Source organism: Meles meles, chromosome 20 (assembly GCF_922984935.1).
Source record: "Meles meles chromosome 20, mMelMel3.1 paternal haplotype, whole genome shotgun sequence".
Taxonomy (NCBI): Eukaryota; Metazoa; Chordata; class Mammalia; order Carnivora; family Mustelidae; genus Meles; species Meles meles.
In genome coordinates this window covers 51708624-51734012 of record NC_060085.1, presented here as the reverse complement: position 1 = coordinate 51734012, position 25389 = coordinate 51708624, and the positions used below count along the sequence as shown (strand labels likewise).

At 39.0% G+C, this 25389-nt stretch overlaps 1 protein-coding gene across 1 annotated transcript in view; it reads left to right on the top strand.

Annotated features, from left to right (window-relative positions):
* Positions 1–24850, top strand: part of RAD18 (RAD18 E3 ubiquitin protein ligase) — a 103862-nt gene extending 79012 nt beyond the window's left edge. Inside the window, exons 12-13 of the mRNA XM_045991230.1 lie at positions 12252–12314; positions 24048–24850. Of these exons, the coding sequence (XP_045847186.1) occupies positions 12252–12314; positions 24048–24150 (166 nt within the window). The 3' untranslated portion in view covers positions 24151–24850. The remainder of the gene's footprint in view (positions 1–12251; positions 12315–24047) is intronic.
* Positions 24851–25389: the final 539 nt, after the last annotated feature.

Below are 25389 nucleotides of genomic sequence, written 5' to 3'. Positions count from 1 at the left end.
CCTTCAATTTCCTTTATCAGGAGAGAGTTTACTTGTGTATCTGAAATGCTTATAGAAACTGGCAGTTCCTTCCAGGTTCCATACTTATCAAATGATACCTTCATTGCCATAGCTTGGAGCAGTGTCTGATCATCCACCCAAGGTTTTGGTACTGTGACTGTAGCGTTGAGAGTTTTGGTTGGCATAACAAGGTAATACTTGCATAAAGTTGACATTTTAAAGGGTGTTTCCCTTTTTTAGTTTTCAGACATTTCATAAACTACATACGAATTCTTGTTCGTTATGCTTCTGGATATATTTAGCTTGACATATAAAACTGAGAATACAAGCTTGACTGGCTCAGAATTCAGTTTTTCATTAAAAAAAAAAATAGAGTAGCTGATAGCATATTTTTCAGAATGCTTTCAGAAGAGCAAGTATGAGACCTTGAAGGAACTACCAGTTTCTTCTAAGTGTTAGTAGGCATGCAGTCAGTATTTTGGATGAACTCTCCGAGACCCCCGACTGTGGACAGCCGGGGAAGAGCCTACTGCAGTAAAAAAAAAACAAGCAAATAAATAAAATTTAAAATCAGAGTCCTGTTCTGGTGAATGAATTTGGATGGAACAGAAGTATATAATTTACATATCATGCTATTGGAATTTTATATTTTTAGTCAGTTGATCTAGTTTATAATTTGTTACAGTCACCTTGGAAGTTAAAATCAGAGGTCCCCCCCCTTCTCATTTCATACTATTTTAAGTCAGGAACAGATAGATGAGGTCTCCTTGGAGGCCTTCAGAACTTGGGGAAAAGACATATTTGGGTAGAATACAAATATTTTCAAGTTAGAAGGTGATACAGGAAGTCACTAACTATAGTAACTTCATACCACAGGTAAGGAAATGGAGGCCTGGACAGGTGAGGGGACTTATCCAAAGTCAGTGAATAAAGTGGAAGCGAGTAATTCTCAGCCCAGGTTCCCCGTCCTGCCCCCCGCTCCCCCACCCCACCGACTCCCGCCCATGACAACGGGAGTTGCATCAGGACTTTTGTCTTAGGCACCATTGCTTTCTTTGGTTGTAGCATTTTAATGGAATTGTTCAAAATATCAGTTAGATAAAGAATGAGCATATGTTCTGATTTCCCTGAGATAGGCCAGTTTCCATTTCTTGTCCTGGTATCATTATTAATAGCCATAATATTACTCTCCAGAGTGTCTGGGTTTAGAAGCTAGATTGTACGGTTGCCTTGTTAGGATATGCAGTGTTAATTTGCACATGTTCTCTGTTCTGTTTATTCCCACACAAACATTCTGGAACATAGGTACATATAAAATTGCTGATTTTGCTTCCTCCTTTGATTTTACCACATGAGTAGTGCACATTGTTCTTGTATCTCAGAGAGATTTGAGTGTTAAAATGTAACAGGCCTCAAATGCAGAAGCCTTTTTTTTTTTAAAGTAATTCTACAGAAGTCAGTTATAGAAGCTTTTAATATTGCATTAATGTATGCTATAGTATAGTATACTATACTATATATATATAGTATATATATTATATATAGTATATATAGTATAGTATAGTGCTCTTGTCCTAATAAGTGCATTTTATTAGAGCCATTTAGAACATGTTATTGGAGTATGGGTAATAGTACAAATACAAAATTTAAAAATTTAAAATTTAAAATTTAAATTTAAAAAATAAAAAAAATTTAAAAAACTGTATCAGAACATTAAAATTTGGTGTAAGTACAGTTTGGAGGGATTATTCTTTCTCATGCACTAGGTCATTTAGCCTGACACTTCATTTTTTTAGGAACTGAGTTGCAAGAAGGTTCAATGTCCACTGCCTAAATTCCAGCAATATAAGGTAGTTTTCAGATTCTTCTCCTCTGTGAACTTATCATGAAACCGGAGTTTTATTGCCTCAACTTTGACTTAATACTGGATTTCTGTGGTTTGTGTGGTTAGTATTGGCCCGGCTTCTCACATTTGCACAGTTGAATGTGCCTTCTTGGGGTAGACAGGTAGGTGGGTCGATGATGTAGAAGTTGGCCTGGCTGTGCAGAAGTCATGCTAGTCTCAGTATGAGCTTCATATCCAGCCCCTTGGTCCCTGTTATTACAGAAATTTTTAATGAGATGAAAGCTTCCTCTTAAGTTATAGGGGAGATTTTCGTCTTTGCAATGTTGCTTGTCTTTTAATTTATTTCTCCTTATGGAGGTAAATATTGTAACCTGTTACTATGATCTTGTTATCTTTCAGTATTTTTTTTTATTTGTATCAGTCATTATACTGCTGACAATCTGAAGAATAAAAACAAAATGAAGCATCATGGTTTTCCTCCCTGCCCATTTAACTTGAGAGTTTGATTCAGTATCTAGTTGTAGGAGTGAAAATTTTGCCAATTAAAAAAATTTTCCCTTACATTAGACTCTCAGAGTTGATGTCTTCTTTTGTTTCTTAAGTTTGTAAGTTTGTAAATAAAACATAAGCATACATGTTTAATTATATTTTGAAATAGAATTTTTCAAGATAGCCAAGAGAATTCCAATGTCTGGAATTAACCTAAAGTCCTTTTATTTCTCTTTCTTAAAAAACCAACACACAGTACTTTTCTTAACTTTTTTGAAGAATTTAAAGAGATTGACCTAAAGGTCTGCTTCTCTCTTTAATACAGTGTTTCCTAACCCTTCTTCTTGGCACACAGAAAAGTTATTTGTGTGTTATGAAGAGGTGATGCTGGAGGCCAGAGGTACCTGTGATGACCTTCAAAATTGTTTTGGCTCTTTTAGTCCTTTGTATCTCCATATGAACTTTAAAATCAACTTGTCTATTGCTATAACAAAAAAAGGGAATTTTGGTTGAGATTCAGTTGAATCTGCAGGTCAATTTAGAGACCAAATGATTTATCAATATGTTCTGATCCCAAACAGTCTGTTTTATGTGTTTTAAAGATTAACTCCAAGGGCGCCTGGGTGGCTCAGTGGGTTAAGCCTCTGCCTGAGGCTCAGGTCATGATCTCAGGGTCCTGGGATTGAGTCCTGCATCAGGCTCTCTGCTCAGCAGGGAGCCTGCTTCCCCGCTCTCTCTGCCTGCCTGTCTGCCTACTTGTGATCTCTGTCTGTCAAATAAACAAATAAAATCTTAAAAAAAATAAAAAAGTTTAACTCCAAATGTGAGAATGGATGGGGGGAGAGGGTGCTGGAGGTGAAGCAAGAGTGGAAACAAGAAGACTAGTTAGGCTTTTGTAGTGATCCATTCTAGGGTTTGTGGTGGGGTGCATCTGCATAATGATAGTGAAGATAGAAATGGGTGGGATTGGGGATATATTTTGGAGGTAGGAGCTGCAGAAGTTGCAGATGGTTTGTATATGGTGAGCAAGGAAAAGCTCAGCATCAAGGATGAATCCTAAATTTGTACCTTTAGCAACTGAGTGAATAGTTTTAGCAATTTAGTGCTTACTCAGTAAGCATCTGACCAAGGCATGACCAGCAAGTCTGCCTGGTGGTTTTTATTTTCTTAATGTAGCTAAGGCAGTTTCATCAGCTGAGAGTGGGAGTAGGGTGGCTGATGGCTGATTTGGGAAGGTATGAGTCCTTTTGAGAGTGGGGCTCAGAATGTGCCAGATATGTATTATAGGATTGCCTGGTAGCAAGGATGGTCCATTTCAGATTTGTGGTCAGGAATTTCAAATGAGATGGGAATCTGAGTGGCTCAGTTGGTTAAGCCTCTGCCTTCTGCTCAGGTTGTGGTCTCAGGGTCCTGGGATTGAGCCCTGTGTCAGGCTCCTTGCTCAGTGGGGAGTCTGTTTCTCCCTCTCCCTCTACCTGCTGTTCCCCTCCTTGTGCTCTCTCTCTTTCTGTCAAATAAATGAATAAATAAAATCTTAAAAAAAAATTTCAAATGAGATTAGTTAGCAGATAAAGTCAAATGAATAGATGTTTTGTTTTATTTTGTTTTCTGGCATGTTTAGTTGCTCATGTACAGCTCAGAATGATAATTAATTTTGGCTAGCCAGAATTCCTGCACTAATTATAGAGGATAGTGTAGGATACATGAAAGAATCAGACAAATTTGATACTGAATTGCAGCTAGAATTAAAATTAAGATAAATATAATGATGATTGCTTTGGAATTCTTTCTCATCCACCGAGAAAATGTCAAATATGTAGCTTTAAAGAAGTTATATTCAACTTTGATATATAACTTAAAAGAAGTATTTCTTGACAATGAAAGAAGACGTGCTAATACTTTTCTTATCATTTATAGAGGCTTAATAGTACCTTTTTAAAGAAAATATTCAGGAGTAGATAGTCTTTTTGAGCATCTGATAAGGAAAGGACTGATTGATAAGGAAAGGACCCACAAACCCAGGAGAAAAATGGGCAAAAGTCATGAATAGAGATGGTTTGCTGAAAGAGAAATACAAATTAAATCCAATTCTCACCTGATAGGTTAACAAGAAATCTTAACGTTTTCTTGCATCCTCTGCTGTAAGGCTGTGAGGAAACAAGACACTCTCATTTATTACTGGCTGGTGCTACTTAATACCATTCCGAAGGGGAAGAATCCGATGGGATCAACCAAAAGTACTATTGTTTTGCTTTATAGTCAGTATTCAATGAATTTGTTCTCCAGATTCCGCCTGCACATATACACAGTGACTTACACACAAGGTTATTGTGTACATAATAACAAAAGACTGGAAACTACTCAGGTATTTATCATTGGGGCTGGTTGATTGAACTATAGTACAGCCATACAATGAAATACTATGTGGTTGTTCAAAAGGACAATCTCTGTGTGCTTAATAAGGGAGAGATTCCCAGGATAGATTTGTAAGTGAAAAGACCATTGTTCAAAACAGCATAGGTAACATGTGATTTCCTTTCTAAAAGGCGGGTGGGGGATAGTGTATACTTATATTTATTTGGTTTTTCATAAAGAATGCTAGAAGAATAAAAAAACTAATAAATGATTACATTTTGGAGACAAGGGGGAATGGGTTGGTAGGGGAGTGAAGAGAATGTGAGATTTCTCAGTGCACATCTTTTTATGTCATTTTGATTTTGAACCCTGTAAATATATTAGTCTACTTTAAACGGAAAAAAGTCTGTACTCTTTAAAATAAAGTTTGGAGGGGCACCTGGGTGGCTCAGTGGGTTAAAGCCTCTGCCTTCGGCTCAGGTCATGATCCCTGGGTCCTGGGATCGAGCCCCACATCGGGCTCTCTGCTCAGTGGGAAGTCTGTTTCCTCCTCTCTCTCCGCCTGCTTGTGATCTCTATCTGTCAAATAAATAAATCTTAAATAAAATAAAATAAAGTTTGGAAATCTTTGTTACCTTCAGTGTTAATATAAATTGGTTAATGAAGTTGGATGATGCAGGCAGTAAGGTAAGAAAAAGATATTAAAGAGATTTTGTAATTTAGGAGGCATTGGGATTATTGGAAAAATTGCTAAATAAGTTTATGTTTCTGGTCAAGAGAAAACAGTATCTAAAGAAAACATGAAAGTAAACAGTAACATAAGTTATAAGTATATTACTATAATTCAGTGATACCTTGTATTTTTAAAAATCTTCATGTTTGCTTTTGGAAGGTTGCCAATACATTTTGTTTTTTTAACTTTTAAGAATGTGACATTTATTGAATTTAATGTTGCCACAAATCTTTCTACTAAAATACATTACTGTACTTTATTATAGCCTTATGTCACTTATGAACTTCAAAATACCTCTGGAAGCTAAATGATTCCCTGTGTTTCAGGAGGTGATATTTATTTGTTGAAAGTTTTTAGAGAAATGTGGGAATGTCGAATAGTTCTGTCGCACCTTTTGCATTTTCAGAAGAACTTAAACTCGGTCATAAATGAGCCTACTGTCCTTTAGTTGAATGCAACATTGTTTTGGGGGGAATACATCTTCACCTAGGATACTATGACATCAAGTCCTTGAAATGTATGTGTCTATGAGATCCTCATACCTAGCAGGCAGGCGTTTTTGTTTGTGGAAGTTCATCTCAGTCATGGTTTTCTGACACTAGAGTGGTTCCCAGCATGTAGCTGATTGTTGGATTAATTTCCCTGGGTTTCACTTGCCCTGTTGATAAAATGGAAGGATAGTTTTTTGGGTTTTGTTTTTGTTTTTTGCCGAGCTATCCGCCCTGGGTGAGTCTAAAAAAAAAACCAAATGAGGTGTTATGTATTGTGAATGCTTTGTAAATTAAACATAACCTTAGTTTTAAATAAGGTTTGCTTTCATCTCTTAAGGATTTATCATGTATTACTTGATAAAAAAAGTTCTTATTCTTGTATCTGAATCTAGCTTCATTTTAGATCATTTACATAGATGTAATGGAGAGCAGTGAAACTCTTAGCTCTGCTTTATCCTTGAGCCTTATTGGTGGTTGTCTGAGAAACCTTATTGATGAATGTATAGGAGAAAGTAGTATTTTTTAATTCTTGTGGATTAATAGCATTTTTCATTCTGCTGCTACTGGTTGAAGCAGCACAGTGTGGTAAAAAGAAGAGGAGCTTGGCATTCACATCCCTGTTTGTTGTTGTTGTTTTTTTTAACTTACTTATTGTCCCTGATCCTTTGTGCATCTGTGGGGATGCACAAGTAAAGCTAAGGCACATTGGCTAATTATTACAATGGTTTGTAGAAGTAGTTGCTCAAAAAATGGTCATTTTTGTCATTGTCAGCGTTGAGTGATTTCTTGTTTGAACATAGGATGTTTACTATTCTAACGTTTTATTGTTATCCTGCTGCTAACATTGGGCATATAAGCTGCTGCTTATCCTGGAGAATAAGAACAGATTACTAAAAATAAGGGTTTGAGGAAGGATTCATGGGAGCCAGCAGAATTTAGTTAGATACCGTTGTCTGGTGGCACTGTGTGCTCTCTATCAGTCCTCCAGTGGTCTATCCTTAAGGAGGTTTTTGTTTTTGTTTTTGGGTTTGATATACTCAAGCATGCTCAAGTTAATGCCACAATTATGAGAAGAGATGAGGCCTGTGGGGGAGGGTGGTAGAGTAACTACTAGATAATAGCAAAATCCCACTTGTAAGTAATCTTTAATCCACAGGATTTTTTATAGCAGATGTTTGCGTTTTTTCTACCCTGCTGTACCCTGTGTACCTGCAATGCTGGATAAATAACAAGTTCTGATGAATTTGCACCCTGGTGTCATAGAAACAGTGGAAATCGGAGATTAAAATAGAGCACATAGTGATCAGGTTTCCTAGTGCAAATGGAAGCATAGTGCTGAGGCAGTTATTCATGTAATTCAGACCCAGATTTGTTACATGAAAATGGAAGCACTATTTATTGAACACTTACTATGTGCTAAGCTCTGTGCTAACCATTCTCCATGTTTTATTGATTAAACTTTAAAATATCCTCATGAACTGCACGTGTTACCATCCTGACCTTATAGGTGAGAATATTAAGACTTACCCAGTATTACATATTAAGTAACAGGAGCAGCACTGAAACTTGACTGTTTGATTCTAAAATCTGTGATTTCTTATTCTCTGGGTAGTCTTATCAGTCATATACCATTGTGAGAAGTATTAGGTATCTTTTCAGCTTTGGTGGTAAAATCTTAATTAGTACGATGAAATCAGATACTGCAAAAGAAAGATGCAAAATGTGTTTTCCTTTGCCTGTTAAAATGTTGTGCTACTACTTTTGGTAAGAGAATAACAAGAGTAAAACATTATAAAAGTCCAGTTAGGTCCAAGACCAACAAGCCAAAAACAGTTTAGCTTATATTTCTGAAGGTTTGAGCTGAAAATAAAGATTAAATGGTATGAAAATTAAGTTTGGGTGTTTTAAATAGATCTACTAGAATCTTTCTGAAGAGGTTGGGAATTCCATAGAATTCAAGATTAGTATTTTTGTCTGTGAGTCCTTCTTATGTCTATTTAATCTATAAAATAATTCCTGGTCTAGCCTGGACTAATGGTCACATCAGAGAACACAGTTTAAACACTCTTATATAGGGAGCTGTGACTTTTATGTACCTGACCTCATATTCATCCAGATTCTTAAAGCATGGTCTACCAGAATGTTCAAACCCAAATAGTAGAGGAGCTGAGATTTACTCTGAAAAGTTGTTGTCTGAGAATTAAAAGCTATAGCTGTGTAGATTCATACATGTTCTGACCCCTTGTATAACAGAGTGAATGTTTTCTCCTGTGGAGGGTTTTTTAGATGTCTTGAAAGTATATGAAAGGAATTTTTGATCTCCAAAGCATAGTAAAGTGACTAAGACTTCAAAAATATTAATTACTATCCACAAGGAAGAGATCTGTGAGTGTTAATTTTGGTAATACTGACTATTGTGCCCAGTAGTCTCTTTGTAAAATCCTATTTGTGAAACTGTATGTGTAATTTGAGGAATGTGGCTTTTAAGTAGAATTTGTTGAGTGCATTACTTTAAAAAGGAACGAACAAGTCTCTTTGCTGTTTTAATTGTATTAGCGTCAACTCTTAGTTGTTTTTTTGGGAGATGTGGGGAGGGACAGAGGAAAAGGAAGAGAGAGAATTTTTTTTTTTAAGATTTTATTTATTTATTTGACAGAAATCGCAAGTAGGCAGAGAGGCAGGCAGAGAGAGAGGGGGAAGCAGGCTCCCTGCTGAGCAGAGAGCCCAATGCGGTGCTCCATCCTAGAACCTTGAGATCATCACCTGAGCCAAAGATAGAGGCTTTAACCCACTGAGCCACCCAGGCACCCCAGGAGAGAATCTTTTTAAGCAGGCACCGTACCCAGCACAGAGGCCTACCTGGGGTCTGATCTCATGATCCTGAGATCATGACCTGGGCAGAAAATCAAGAATCGGATGCTCACCCAACTGAGCCATCCAGGCACCCCAACTCTCAGTTTCTTAGTGGTGACTAGAATCAGAGTAGCAGATATAGCAGGTAATCCTGAAATATCACTGTAGGTAAAGTTTATGTCATTCAGATTAGTAACTAAACTGGGGTGGAAGGAAAGGACGCGAGAACTGAGGATGTTGGGAGCTAGCTGGGCAGCGTGTCTAGTCAGGGGTATTGAAGTCACAGAGCAAGAGGAGACTGCAGACCATTTTTGAGAAGTGTTTTTTGTGAACCTCCTCTACCATCTGTTTTCACTGAGGTAGTGTAGCAAAAACTGCTTAGGTTTATGTCACTAATGTACTGCAAATATTTTCTTTTAACAAATCAATGATTTCTACTGGTGATTTGAAAGCCTGTAGGTAAATTGACCACAAGATGACTAGGTTAGTTGACAGGCCCAGCTGTCCTGCTTACTTAGCTAGAACAAGAGGGATGCTTTGTAACCTTTCTGTTAAAAACAAACAAAAACAACAACAAAAAAACCCCACGACTGTATGTTTGTGTTGTTGGGGATGTTGGCAAGAAGCACACTTTATTTCTTCTAGCCCTGTGACACCTAGCAGGACTCAGAGCTCATGACCACCCTTTAACTCCCATTCCCTTCGCTTTTGGCTTCTCGATAGGAGCTCCCTAGTGGATGGAACTTGGTTCTTGGCAGCAAGGAGGCTGGATGGCCAAAACACACACACACACAACCAACTTACTCTGTGTATAAAGCATATATATATATATGTATGTGTATATATACATATATATATATATATACACACACACACACATACAATATATAAACAGGTACACATAATATTTCAGTATTAAAATCTCATAGAAAGGCAATTATGGAAAAATAAAAAGTCTAAAAAAGATCTTTAGGGGGGGACGATAAAGAAAAAGGTTGAGAAACACTGCCGTAGCTCTGTCCAGGTGAAGAAGAGTGGGTGATGGTATCAGTGTAACAGGAGAGAGAATAGGAAAAAAAAAAGTTACATGAAAACAACTTCAGTTTTCTTTATAAAGTTGTAGTAGTTAAAAGTGAAGTAAGGAATAACAAAGGTTGGGCTGTTGGGAGTGGAAAGGGTAGACTGCTTCTGTGGGGGTGAGGGTGGCAGTAGCTATTAGCCCTCCCTAGCAAGTGGCTATGAGGGTCTGTCTCTTAGAAAATTCATAAAGTTGGTGAAATCTGCCTTGTATCTCCTTAAGGACCTTCTGCTTTTCTCCCTTTTCTCCTAATACTACATTTAGCTAGCTATTTAATGAGAAAGCTTGTTTTAAGACAGTTTACAGTAAAGTACAAATTACCAGTAAAATGAATGTTATTATTTAATGGGGCACTTGCATTTGCATGGGGGGGGCGCCCTCAAATGTAGAAGAGTAGCACATGCTTAGTTACTCTGATACTTTAGATCAGATCTTCCCAGCCCAGGGGCTTGAAGGAATGATTCACTGGGCCTGCAAGAGCACATACATAGCAAGAATTATCTTTAGACAAGAATTATCTTTAAAGAGTGTCTCACAAATCCAGGTACTACTGTTTTTTCACTGTCTCCTACATGTGCCACTATAATGAGTAAAATATAGACTAGAAGACTTACTAAATTTATAATACTTTATTATTATTTTCTCAAGCCACCTATACTGAATGCATTGTTGCTACCATCTGAGGATTCTTTTTTTTTTTTTTTTAAAGATTTTATTTATTTATTTGACAGAGAGAGAGGTCACAAGTAGGCAGAGAGGCAGGCAGAGAGAGAGGAGGAAGCAGGCTCCCTGCAGAGCAGAGAGCCCGATGCGGGGCTCGATCCCAGGACCCTGAGATCATGACCCGAGCTGAAGGCAGAGGCTTAACCCACTGAGCCCCAGGCGCTCCCCATCTGAGGATTCTTATCCTGAAATGCCTGAGAACCACTGAGCTAGCTGTGTTGGAGGGTCCTTACCCCTGCACGGCACATGGAATCGCCACACAGAGGCCAATGCACACATGAATGAACCACAGTCAGAAGGGCTCATGCATATAGCTCCTTGAGAGGCTTAGGGTTTGGGGGGTACTCCTTGAGTAAAATATTTGGCACAGAGGAGTGTTGATTGATGGTTGTTGCCGTGTTTTGTTCATGCACTACAGGCAAACATGGCTTCAAAGTGATTTGTCAGTAGTTGAGAATGATTCATTGGTGCTTTATAGCTCCATAATTTTTAACCTTTTGTTATCTGAGTATCATCAGAAAATGATGGGCATAGGGGTGCCTGGGTGGCTCAGTGGGTTGAGGCCTCTGCCTTCGGCTCAGGTCATGATCTCAGGGTCCTGGGATTGAGCCCCGCATCCGCCTCTCTGCTCAGCAGGGAGCCTGCTTCCCTCCCTTTCTCTCTCTGCCTGCCTCTCTGCCTACTTGTGATCTCCCTCTCTCTGTCAAATGAATAAATAAAATCTTAAAAAAAAAAAAAAAGAAAGAAAATGATTGGCATAGACATATCCAGTCCTATTGTTTCTCATCCAGGAGAAAGTTATTCCTTTGTTTTAGCCTTCTCCACCCTGGGGTAGTGACTCCTGTTTCTGAGTTGTCCCATGACATGGCCTTCACATTTTTTGTCTTGGATACCTAAAGAAATGCTTTTTTGCTACTGATGCACATCTTTTTTTTTTCTTTTTACTTACTTGGTAAGAATTATTTGGGTAAGAACAAGATGCTAAAAGCTTTGGACACTTTTTTTTCTTTTTAAGAAATAATACATGTGCTCTATAACCTTATTTTACCCTGTACCCTGCACAGATAGACCAAAGATTATACGACACTTTAAGCCAGATTGTATTATAACAAATTCCATTATTAGCACAGTTCAAATTAATTAAATTTTACTTTACTTTGGTTACAAAGGGACTAAAAGCCACTTAGGAACTTAATGTCTCTTTGTGAATCTCATTACTAGAGTGCAGTTTTTTAAACACAGTTTGATCTTTGGTTGCCATGGGAGATTAAAAAGGTTTGTGACTATATTCCATTTCAATGCAGGTTTTATGTTGAAGGATTTATTTAAACTTGAATGATTTTTTCTTTATTATTGCTAGTTTATTAAATTTTTTTACATTGATGTATAATAAACTGCAAGTATTTAAAGCACACAGTTTGATGAGTTTTGATACATGTATACAGCTATGAAATCATCTTCACAGTCAAGACGATGAACTTATCCACTCCCAGAGTTTCCTTGTGCCACTTTGTAATCCCTCCTTGCCCACCCTCTGCCCCCTGCAGGTAATCAATCACTGATCTGCTAGTTTGCTTTCTATCACTAGAGATTTAGTTTGCGTTTTCTAAAATTTCATATAATGGAACCATGTGGTTATGGTCTTTTTATTGTCTGACAGTATTGATGTACATGTCCTTTTAGTTCCAGTTCAGATATCATAAGAGATCTTCTAGAAGAAGAGGAAGCCTGGGAAGCATCACATAGGTGAGTTCTCATCATCAAGAAGTATTGTGTACTCTGAGAAATTATAATTCCATGCAGTTGATTTTCAAACAAAAGAGTATTTGTGCTTTCTGATTTAAGGTAATAATTCACACACATTAAGGTAAAGATTGCCAGTTCACTACTTGTTTCTGTACATTTTGCTTATAAGTGGAATCCCAGTGTAATAATTCTGCTTACTTGTCAGAAGTTGTTTTCGAAAGACAGATTGTTCCAACGAGAAATTTACAGTTTAGCCATAAGCACTGACTCAGAGTGTTTAGAAAACTTTCAGTCCTTTCCTAGATGTTCCCAGTCATGTTTAGTGTAGAATAAATGCAGCAGTTTGATTCCTTTTCCTGTTAGCATTTAGGAATCTGGGAAATGTGAATGGTGGAGGGGACCTATTCCAGGTCCTACCAGTAGGTAAGGAAGAAAGTAACAATGCCAAAGAATATTACATTTTCATTAATCTCCACCTGCAGGAGTGATCTGCAGTACAATGGGGCAGCTTTGTTCCACTGTAATTTTGTGATTACACTTCAGTGGGCCCTCCAAACTGCCTAGCAGGTTTACTGTTTCTGTGGTCATTTCTTTGCCTGGTTCTTCATAAGGATTATTTGAAACCTCACCTCTTTCCAGTGGCTGCACCCCCAGCTGGAGACCTTTTCTCTTCCTTTGTAGAGAAAATAGAAGCCATTATGTGGGAGTCCTCATCTTTCCAACACCAAATGTATAAATCTGTCTATATTTGTACATATTTGATTCCTCTTTTTATATTTGCCTCCTTTTATAATAAAGGGATGTCTTATCAGAGGCTAATTCTTCCTTGTTCCTACCCATTTGTTAGGAACTTTATCCCTTCTTTGTCTGGCAGCTCTTCCCCCTCAACTGTATCTTTGTCATTGGGTTCTCAGACTGCTCAAATCTTTCCATCTTAAAACCAACCAGGCAACAAATAACACCTCATTCCGTGTCTCCTCTCATTCCCATCTCATCCTGCAGCCACTATTGTATCTTTCTTACCTTTCTTTTCTTTTCTCTCTCTCTCTCGCTCTCTCTTTTTTTTTTTTTTTTTTAAGATTTTGTTTTTTTTGACAGAGAGGCACATAGCAAGAAAGGGAACACAGGAAAGCAGGGGGAGTGGGTGAGGGAGAAGTAGACTTCCCTCTGAGCAGGGAGCCCGATGCAGGACTTGATCCCAGGACCCTGGGTTCATGACATGAGCCAAAGACAGATGGTTAACGACTGAGTTACCCAGGCGCCCCTCTCCTTCCTTTACTTAATGGATGGTCTCTACCTGCTTTTTCCACCTCCTTATCTCCCACGTATTCTTCCACATTTTCAGCCAGTTCCAGCATTCATCTGAATTCATTTTCACTAAGGTCATCAAAGAACTCTATCTTGATAAATCCAAAGTTAAGACCTTCTTTGACTTCTTAGCAGATTTGAATCTGTTGACCTCTTCACCTTTTTAAAAGCCTCTTTGAGACTCAAAGAGGTAAATTTCCCTCCCAAGGTCACTCAGCATTAAGTGGTCAGTGATGGAGCTAAGATTGTAACCAGTGTGTCAAAAGTCAGCTCTTTAGACCATTAAGCTGTGTACTGTCTTTACAAAGAAGAAGTTTACTATACTGAGATTTTGTAGTTTCATAGCTGAATCACTGGGACAATAGGAAGTGTGTTGTATCCAGGGAAAGCATTATGAGGAGGTTTCTCAGGCCAGTGAGTTATTTGGTGGCTCAAACAGTAATGTTTTATGAAAGTTTGAGATTTTGGCTCTATTACTCTCACCTGAGCATTTTTTAAATTTGCATTTTGGGAAAGAAGGCCACTGCTTAGCTAACTATTTCTTCTTGTACCAGGAATCACCCTGTTCATGCTGAGCTAAATCTGACACCAATGGCTATGACACCTTGTAGCCAAAGTTTCTGCACCCAGGCATTCTCAATAATGATGGCCTCCAAAAGTCATCATATAGGGCGCCTGGGTGGCTCAATGGGTTAAGCCTCTGCCTTTGGCTCAGGTCATGATCTCACGGTCCTGGAATCGAGACCCGCATTAGGCTCTCTGCTCAGCGGGGAGCCTGCTTCCCCTTCTCTCTCTCTTTGCCTGCCTCTTTGCCTACTTGTGGTTTCTCTCTCTGTTAAATAAATAAATAAAACCTTTAAAAAAAAGTCATCATATAACAAAGCACTGAGAAGACCAATCCCATCGATTCATCCTCATAAATAATAAATGTTACAGCTAGAAAGATCTAAGTGTTCATCTCATCTAATCCCTTCATGTTATAGAAGGAAACTGGCCCCCAGAGTGGTGTGTTGACTAGGTCAAGGTCCACAGCTAGTTAGTGGCACTGCCAAGATCAGAATCTAGGCCTCCTGACTTAAGTTAAGCATAGAACAGTGCAGATAAGCTTATGCCATAATGTAGCTTTAGAGGCAAAGTCAGGAAAAGCCTCCATATCTTTACTTTTAAACAAAATTTGGCAGTTTACATCTAAACTAAGGTATGTTTTGTGGTACCACAGTGGCATATTTGAGATATTTGTCCTAGAACATACTATTTCAGTTCCAACACATTCTCTTAATTCCATAAATGATTGAGAGGTTCTATTAGCAACACAGTGCTCCATATAAAGCAATATTTTCATGAGCAGCAAAAAAACCCAAAAACTATTTTCTACAGACTGGTCTTGGGTTCTTATGTCTGTAAATATTTGTTCATCTTACTGTTTTGTGCTATAAAATATATTTACATCAAACAGAATGAAAACAGTAAGAGAAATGGCCCTGGTATATCATTTCGCATTTCTAGGTTTCATTTTTATATATATATATAATTCTGCCCCAGAGAGTCTAAGTCCCTTCTCTCCAGAGCTGCTTGCCCTCCACTGTCCCCTCCCTCAGTGAATGGAGTGTGGTAGTCTGCCTCACTGTTCAAGCCAGACACCTAGGAATCGTTTTTCAACCTCTCATTTGCCCTGACCTTTCATATTCAGTCATCTGCCAAAGTCGTATTGGTAGGTGGTACTCAGACCTAAATATGCATCACAGACATCTGAAGGACTTGTTAAAACACAGATTATTGGGCTTTACTGAATTGGAAGAGACTGATTCAGTACATTTGGGGTGGGGCCTAATCGTTTGCATTTTTAACACGTTCCCAAGTGTCACTAAGCTGCTCCTGGGGCCCCCACCCTGTGCAGCACCTTAGTGATATCTCTCTCCATTAGCCCTTTGTGTTACAGTTGGCTACAGGCCTTTTGCTCTTCTCTCTGGCTTGCTGCAACAGCTGTCCAGCTGCCTCTCTGCCTCTAGTCGTTACAGTTCATTCTGCTGGTGAGACCTGAAACACATTGCGTTCTTTCTGTTGGACTTTATAGTCCTTCGGGGACTTGCCAGCATCCAAGGCTCTTACTGTCATGGCCCCAGCCTACCTACTGGCTCATGGAATTTCATATGTGCCTACCCCCTCTCCACCCCACAACTCCTTGTTTCATCTAAGCTGAACTACTCATAGTCACCTCAGAGACTCATGTTACCTTGCTTCTGTGCCTTTGCTTTGCCTCATTGCCTTCTCCCCTTTCCTCATCTAGATGGCAGTTGTCATTCCTTTCTCCACAGTTCCATTCAGAAGCCCCTGACTCTGCTCCAGCACTCTGCACTTACCACTTGACTGCTTTTCTAGAGAGCATGCGCATTGGACCTTGAATCTTCATGTGTGTAGCCTAGTGCCTGGGTGGTCCATAGTGGGCACTCAGTAAGTATATGAGTGAAAGAATATGTCAGTGTTTATTGGCTCTCAATACACTCATTAATGGATTTAGCTGTTAGTGACAGCTTCTGTGGCTTCAAGAACCTATGAGTGGATAAGGATTGTCACTTATGAATCATTTTAACTATCTCATAGTGCCTTAAATAGGAAATTTTAGGAAATAGCTTTCTCTAATATTCTTATAAAATCAGAAAGGAATAATTTTCTCTGTTAATCTGAATTTCATCTTAACCCCATGAGAATTCATTTGCAACACATTTACCCATTCAACAGCTGATGGGCATATTTGGGTTGTTTCCAGATTTAGGGGATTATGAATAAAATTGCTGTAAGGATTTGAGTGCAGTATTTCGTGTGGACATAAGTTTTCATTTCTCTTAGGTAAATATCTAGGAATGGCATCATATGGTTCATGTATGTTTAACTGATAAGAAACTGCCCAGTTGTATTCCACCAGCAATGTATGAGAGCTCTAGTTGCTCCATATCTTGGCCAGTACTTTGTCATTGTCTTTATTTTTAAAGCCATTTTAATAAAGATATAGCAGTATTTTTTTTGTCATTTTAATTTGCATTTCCCTAAGGATTCATGTTGTTGAACTTCCCCTCACGTGCATATTTGCCATTCCTATGTCTTTTGATGAAGTGCTTCCTCAAATTTTCTGCCCATTTATTAAATTGAGTGGTTTTTTACTTTTGGGATTTATGAGTTCTTTATCAGAAACGTGTTTTGCAAATATTTTCTCTTTATGGCTTGCCTTTTCATTTTCTTGATAGTGTCTTTCAAAGAGCAGTTTTAAGTTTTGATGAAATCTAATTTGTCAGTTTTTTCTTTTCTGTTACATATGGTGCTTTTTTGTGTCCTACCTAGGAATTTTTTATTTAACCCAATGGTTTTCTATTACATTCTAGAAGTTTTAGGATTTACATTTAAATCTATAATCTATTTCAAGTTTTTTATAAGTGGTGCAGAGTATAGATTGAGGTTCAGTTTTTCTCTTTGACATGTGGGCCTCCATTTGCTTTATTTATTGAAGAAACTATCCTTTCTCCATTTAATAATTTTGGTACCTTAATCAAAAATCCATTGGTTATATATGTGTGGGACTATTTCAGGAATCACTGTTTTGCTCTATTGATTTATGTGTTTGTCTTTTCACCAGTGACACACTGTCTTCATTACTGCAGAGTTATAGTAAGTCATGAAATCAGCTAGTATGATTTCTTTTTCCAGTTTACATCAGAGTTCATTCTTTGTATTTTATAGTGTATCAGTTTTAATGAATGTATAATGACATGTGTCCACCATTATAGTATAAAGAATAGTTTCCCTGCCCTAAAAATCCTTTATGCTCCACCTGTTCATCTCTCCTTCTCTCCAAGTTCCAACAACCACTGATTTTTTTTCTGTCTTTATAGTTTTGCGTTTTCTAGAATGTTGTTTATTTGGAACCCTACAGTATGTAGCCTTTTCAAATTGGCTCATTTCACTTACTAATATTCATTTAAAATTGCCCCATGTCTTTTTGAGGCTTGATAGCTCATTTCTTCTTAGTCTGAATAATATTCCATGGTCTGGAGTATTACAGTTCTTTTATCCATTCACCTATTGAAGGACATCTTGGTTGCTTCCAGGTTTTTGTGATTATGATTAAAGTGCTATATATAATTATATTCTAATTAAAAACAAACTACAGGATTTTGTATGGACATAAGTTTTCAATGCCCTTGGAGAAATACCAAGGAGTGCAATTGCTGGATTGTATGGTAAGACTATATCTAATTTTGTAAAAAACTGCCAAACTTTGTTCCAGAGTGGCCTATGCCATTTTGCATTCCCACGGACAGTGAATGAGAATTTTTCCTTGCCCTACACCCTTACTAGCATTTGGTGTTGTCAATGTAAATTTTTCTTTTTTAGAATTGTTTTGGTTATTCTGGTTTTGTTGATTAGAATTGAAGCTGAGGTGTGCTTGCTGGCTTGCTCAGATAAACAACTGACTCTTGGCGTTCAGCTCAGGTCGTGATCTCAGGGTCATGAGATTGAGCCCCATGTTGGTCCGGCGCTTAGTGTGGAGTCCACTTGGTACTCTTACTGCCTCTCCCTTTGCCCCTCCCCCCACTTTCAGATAATAAATAAATCTTAAAAAGAAAAAAAGTGGTGTTGAGGTTCCCCTGTCCCTAATGGAGATGAAAGGCTATCCGTACCAGTCTGGATGTGCTGCTGAACTTTGGGAAGGGATTTTGTGGTTCTGTTGGATATAGGTACCAGATTCACCATCCTGCCCTGTCCTGTGGGAAAAGGAAGCACCTGAATTGATTTAATAGGGTTTGGGTAAGACTCACAATGGGGAAGGGAAGTTAATGTGACTTTGTAGATGGGGCCCTTTGGGCTAATTCATTATACTATTGTTTTTAAATTTGTATGTATGTAGGAATTGATGGGTTATGTACTCATAATTCCATATCCAGTAAATGCCAGAGCAAATTCTCTGATAGGAAAGAGCCACACACAGAGAAGTGAGTTGAGTTCCCACAACCCTAATCACCCTTTATAGCTACAAGTCTTAAGACTAATGATTTTCCCTACTAGAACCTCAGAGAAAGGAGGCAGCTTCAACCTAGAGGCACCCTTTGGGATTTTGGACTTGTGTCCAGCCTAGCATAACTGCAGGTTATACACCTTTTTGAAAAACAGCTATTTGCTTGCTATTAGATTCTTGTCAAATCTGAATGGCCTGATCCATGGAGGCTCTTATGGACTGAATTGTTTCCCCCTAAAATTTGTATGTTGAAGCTCTAACCTCCAATGTGACTATATTTGGAGATGGAGCTTTTAAAGAAGTAATTAAGGTTAAACAGGTCATAAAAGTGGTCATGAAGCCACAGATTGGCAGATCTTCTGCTTTGAGGCTGCAAACCTGAATGGTGCTGAGTGAACCACGTGGGTCATTCATGTACATATCAATAATAAGTGCCCATTCTTTGAAGGAAATGACTGGAATCAATAATGGGCTGATCGTCAAGGGATTCGCTAGACTTTTTATCCTCTCTACAATCTTCAGGCATCTAATATTACTGAGCGTTGGAATGGCCTCCTTTAAAAATGTCAACTCCCTCACCTTCTAGTCCACACACCTTAGTAAGGAAATTGGTCACTGAATGCTACTGTCTCCAGAAAGGAATCCTTTCCTTTTGGCCACTTTCTGGGTAATGATTAGGACAGAAAGGGTTTTGAGGTTATATATTTGCCTATTTCAGAAACTCAGGGTTCCTTCTTAACTATTCCTGGGCACGATGCTTCTTTCTTTCTCCTAACAGCAACTGTATAATGGCCAGATTGGTACATCCTCTGGGTAGCAGCTTGGCTGGCGAGGGGTGGGGAGGGGGTGTCCTCGCGGATTCACTCTTAATTCTGATTCAGCTTATTGGATTCACTTTCTGGACTGATATGGTTCTAGGTCAGGGATAGCAAACTATGGTCCATACGCCAAATCTGGCCTGCTGTCTGTTTGTTGATAAAGCTCATTGGAACATAGCCACACACATTTGTTTATCTGTTGGCTCTCATTCTTTTCATGATTACAACAGAATTGAGTAGTTACAACAGAATTGAGTAGTTACAAACAGACTGGATAGCCCTCAGAGCCCAAAATATATGGTCCTTTACACAGAGTTTGCCAACTCCAATCCTAAATCAAAAGGCTAGTGATGACTTGCCTGAGTGCAATACTCACTGAGTCTTCTTACTATGGCCCACATGTGTCAAAGGGGGAACATAATGAGTCTCCAAAAAGTTTAATAAACTTTGAGGAAATTGAGGAAAAGGTACAGTTACAGCTAATAAAAAGGCACAGGCTGGTTTTGTGGAGGGGGAGAAAGAGCAACAGTGCTGACAGTGGGGGAGGAACCTCTTAGACTCTGGGAGTTACAGAGAGGGAAGGACAATAATGAACTCTGTCCTTTAGAGCCACCCCTGGAGCCATCTTTCCATGTATATCCTCCAGTTTATCCCTAGAGCCTTTATCATATTAATCGTAGTTACTTAAAGTTTTAGTCTGATGGTTCCAACATGTGAGTCATTCTGTCTGTATCTCTTGGTTACTTTATATCTTGACAGTGGACTTTTTATTTGGTTTTTCTTCTTTGTGCATTGTACATCTTGTGTGGATGCTAGACATCTTGCAGAGGTCCTTAGATACTGAGGTAAAAATAGGGTTTGTGCCTGGAAACAGCATGCTTCTTCCCTTAGGCCATTAGTGTGGGAAGTTAACCCAGGTTGGAATTTCCTGGTTCCTAACATGACCTTCAGTGTTATCAGAGGCATCAAATTCCTCAACCAGTGGGCTGATTTTACCTTGTGCTTAGTATGGGGGCTGGATTGTGGGAAGCTTTTGTTCTCTGATTTTGTTTTCATTTACCTTTCAGCCTTGTCTTCATGCCTGCATTCCAGAGGTGCAACTCTCCATGTTTATACCTCTCCCTCAGTAGTTTACTGCTACTGCCTATTACTTGGTGCTTGGCTCCTGGTGGGAGCCTGCTGGGGCTCTCTTGTTGTCTTGTTCCAGCTACAGTCTTGGGCAGGCCCTGGATCTCGGGGTTGGAGTTTTCTCTTCCCATCTTTCCCACCTCCCTTGGTAGTCAGACTGCCTTGCCCAAGCCCTTTGCTTGGTGTTGTTTGAGATCACCAGCCAAAGATGATTTTCTGCCCTTCCTCCAGAGGTGAAGATTTTTATTTCTAGTACCCCAGCAACAAAGAAACTTTGCCAGTGTTCTTGCAAATTATTTCCTATCATTCCCATTGAAGCAGACTTCCCATTCAAATGTTCTGCCCCTTCTATAGAGATAGTAGACCTTTAGCTGGTTCCTGTGATCCAGTGAGTTTCCCTCAGCAGCTGAACGCTCTCAGTTCATAGGAGAGAAGAGTCCCTGGAAGAGGTAGGGTTTTCTGCCTGATTCCTGTTACCCGCATTCACCAGCTTTATCCTGTGACACCAGAGTGGGCTTTCCTCAGTCTCCCACCCTGTTTCCAGTCTTTCTTATGACCACTGTTGGAAGCTCCTGGAAAAGAGCTTGCCAATGCATGTGGCCTGTCCTTTGTGTCAGGGGCCTTCAGTACCAGCCCATAGTTCAGAATTCATTAAAATGTTAGCTCATATCCACTTGCCTGGTTGTGCAACAGCCACCTTCCTCCCAGTTTTGTGTCAAAAGTGACAGAATTTATGTGGCCCACCTTTCTTTCATGGGGCTTATCTTTCTTTGGAATTTGTTTTCTTTTTTCTTTTTTTAGGTTTTTTTTTTTATTTAATTTTCAGCAAAACAGTATTCATTGTTTTTGCACCACACCCAGTGCTCCATGCAATACATGTCCTATTACCCACCACCTGGTTCCCCAACCTCCCACCCCCTGCCCCTTCAAAACCCTCAGGTTGTTTTTCAGAGTCCATAGTCTCTCATGGTTCATCTCCCCTTATATTTTCCCTCAACTCCCTTCTCCTCGCCATCTCCCCATGTCCTCCATGTTCTTTGTTATGCTTCACAAATAAGTGAAACCATATGATACTTGACTCTCTCTGCTTGACTTATTTCGCTCAGCATAATCTCTTCCAGTCCCGTCCATGTTGCTACAAAAGTTGGGTATTCATCCTTTCTGATGGAGGCATAATACTCCATTGTGTATATGGACCATATCTTCCTTATCCATTCGTCCGTTGAAGGGCATCTTGGTTCTTTCCACAGTTTGGCGACCGTGGCCATTGCTGCTATAAACATTGGGGTACAGATGGCCCTTCTTTTCACTACATCTGTATCTTTGGGGTAAATACCCAGCAGTGCAATTGCAGGGTCATAGGGAAGATCCATTTTTAATTTCTTGAGGAATCTCCACACTGTTCTCCAAAGTGGCTGCACCAACTTGCATTCCCACCAACAGTGTAAGAGGATTCCCCTTTCTCCACATCCTCTCCAACACATGTTGTTTCCTGTCTTGCTAATTTTGGCCATTCTAACTGGTGTAAGCTGATATCTCAATGAGGTTTTAATTTGAATCTCCCTGATGGCTAGTGATGATGAGCATTTTTTCATGTGTCTGATAGCCATTTGTATGTCTTCATTGGAGAAGTGTCTGTTCATATCTTCTGCCCATTTTTTGATATGATTATCTGTTTTGTGTGTGTTGAGTTTCAGGAGTTCTTTATAGATCCTGGATATCAACCTTTTGTCTGTACTGTCATTTGAAAATATCTTCTCCCATTCCGTGGGTTGCCTTTTTGTTTTGTTGACTGTTTCCTTTGCTGTGCAGAAGCTCTTGATCTTGATGAAGTCCCAAAAGTTCATTTTCGCTTTTGTTTCCTTTGCCTTTGGAGACATAACTTGAAAGAAGTTGCTGTGGCTGATATCGAAGAGGTTTTGCCTATGTTCTCCTCTAGGATTCTGATGGATTCCTGTCTCACGTTGAGGTCTTTTATCCATTTCGAGTTTATCTTTGTGTATGGTGTAAGAGAATGATCGAGTTTCATTCTTCTACATATCGCTGTCCAGTTTTCCCAGCACCATTTATTGAGGAGACTGTCCTTTTTCCATTGTATATTTTTTCCTGTTTTGTCGAAGATTATTTGACCATAGAGTTGAGGGCCCATATCTGGGCTCTCCACTCTGTTCCACTAGTCTATCTGTCTGTTTTTATGATGCTCCTCTCAATTGATGCAGAAAAAGCATTTGACAAAATCCAGCATCCGTTCCTGATTAAAACGCTTCAAAGTATAGGGATAGAGGGAACATTCCTGAACTTCATAAAATCTGTCTATGAAAAACCCACAGCAAATATCATCCTCAATGGGAAAAAGCTTGCAGCCTTCCCTTTGAGATCAGGAACATGACAAGGATGCCCACTCTCACCACTCTTGTTCAGCATAGTATTAGAAGTCCTAGCAACGGCAGTCAGACAAAAAAGAGAAATAAAAGGTATCCAAATTGGCAACGAAGAAGTCAAACTCTCTCTCTTCGCAGATGACATGATTCTTTATATGGAAAACCCAAAGACTCCACCCCCAAACTACTAGAACTCATACAGCAGTTCAGTAACATGGCAGGATACAAAGTCAATGTACAGAAATCAGTGGCTTTCTTATACACTAACAATGAAAATACAGAAAGGGAAATCAGAGAATAGATTCCATTTACAATAGCACCAAGAACCATAAGATACCTGGGAATACACCTAACCAAAGAGGTAAAGGATCTGTACTCGAGGAACTACAGAACACTCATGAAAGAAATTGAAGAAGACACAAAAAGATGGAAGACCATTCCATGCTCTTGGATCGGAAGAATAAACATTGTAAAATGTCTATACTGCCTAGAGCAATCTATACTTTTAATGCCATTCCGATCAAAATTCCACCGGTATTTTTCAAAGAGCTGGAGCAAGTAATCCTAAAATTTGTGTGGAATCAGAAGAGACCCCGAATTGCTAAGGAAATGTTGAAAAACAAAAACAAAACTGGCGGCATCACGTTACCTGATTTCAAGCTTTACTACAAAGCTGTGATCACCAAGACAGCGTGGTACTGGAATTTGTTTTCTTGATTGCCTTACAACCTCAGCTCTCAGACAGGCTCAAGAGAATGATTTTGTTAGACACAGACTTTGTCTTATTAGGATACCAGCACTTTTTTTTTTTTTTTCCAGTTTTCTTCATGTTAAGCTATTCTAGATTTTGATTCATAAGAAAGGCATTCAGTTACTGCTTCTGTCACTTACGGCCTGTAATCTTTGCTTAGTCACTATTTTCTCAGTTATAAAATGTGTATAATAATAACAGTAATAATAATTACTATTGATTTGCCAGTGGAGCAGAGAACTGTTTAGTGTATGTGAAAGCACTTGTCAACTAGAAGCTGCTGTAGAAAAATCATGATCATTATTTTCTGAGATGCTTTTTCCTGTTTTCTGTTTTCAGAAGTGATCTTCAAGACACAGAAATGAGTCCAAGACAGAATCGTCGTACCAGATCAGCAGAGGGTGCTGAGACTGAGCCGAGAAATAAGCGGAATAGGAATTAGTGAGAGCTTTGCTGACCTTTCCAGTGTGGTGATTGAAGTGTGGCACTTTGGGTTGCCACATAGACTTCATATTCATAAATGCCCAAGTGTCAACTTCTCAATCTGATAGTTAGCTGATTTTCGTACGTTTTGCCTTCCTGGGAAAAATAAGTTCTAAAACACCCTCACTTGGTCAATTACTCACTGTCTCTAGAGCATCTCTGTCTAAAAATATTGACATCTGCACGTCTGCCAGCTTTGCAGAGTACACAGAGATCTTGACAAAGAGTTTTGTTTGGTTTTGTTTCTGCATTTCAGGATATCCTTAAAGCATTCTCCTCTTCCATGTAGAAATTAACTTGAGAAAAGGATTCTTTTCAACCTCTCTCACAAGGAACAGCGGAGGAGTTAAGAGCCTTTGTATTTCTGGAAAGGCAGCACCACTTACCAGCCCTTGATGCCCGGATGCCAGCATGCATGTCATAGCAGTTATGTGACGGTCATTGCCCGAGTTTTTAATGTAGTCGTTTGTCACTTGGAGTAGGATGTTGGTATTGAAACTAAAAGTCACAAACACTAACTTTGAAACATTGGGCATATTCTTTAGAAATGGCACTTCAAAATGATATTAGTCTTTTTTTCCTTTTTCACTTGGGTAAATCAGATCTTTACTACTCTGACTCCCAGCTATTAAACAAAAAGAATGCAATAAATGAACTTGAAGATGAATAGACTGTATCAATTTAAAATAATGTTCTAGAAATAATGTCTTATGAGTGGAGTATAAGCTACAGATCAATGGAAAGACTTGGTCAGAAATTGTCTCTGTGCAAAATGTCCACCAGTTCCCAGTTCTTCCAGAGTTCCTAAGGCCACTCTTCAGCATCCCAGAGTCAGCCCCCTCCACCCCATCCCCACATCACTCCTGGCCCAAACACATCACCTTTCAAATAGTAGGAAAGCGCATGAGCCAGTGCTAAGAAAACAAATTTATGAATGTACCAGAGAGACATTTGTGTCTTCCCCTTTCCAAAGACTGTCTCCATTGACTTTGGCTTTTTGGTATGCGTTTGGGTTTCTGGATAATGTGTGGAGTCTCATTATGACTTAGAGTTCAGCACTTCCACACTTAAATGGCCATTTGTTTTCTTTTTGAGTTCCCTGAGCTTCAAATGGTTATATAAGAATTTGTCATAGTCATTTCATCTGCTAAATTATGAGTGGTGCATTAAGGAAACTAAAAGCACCACTCACTGAATC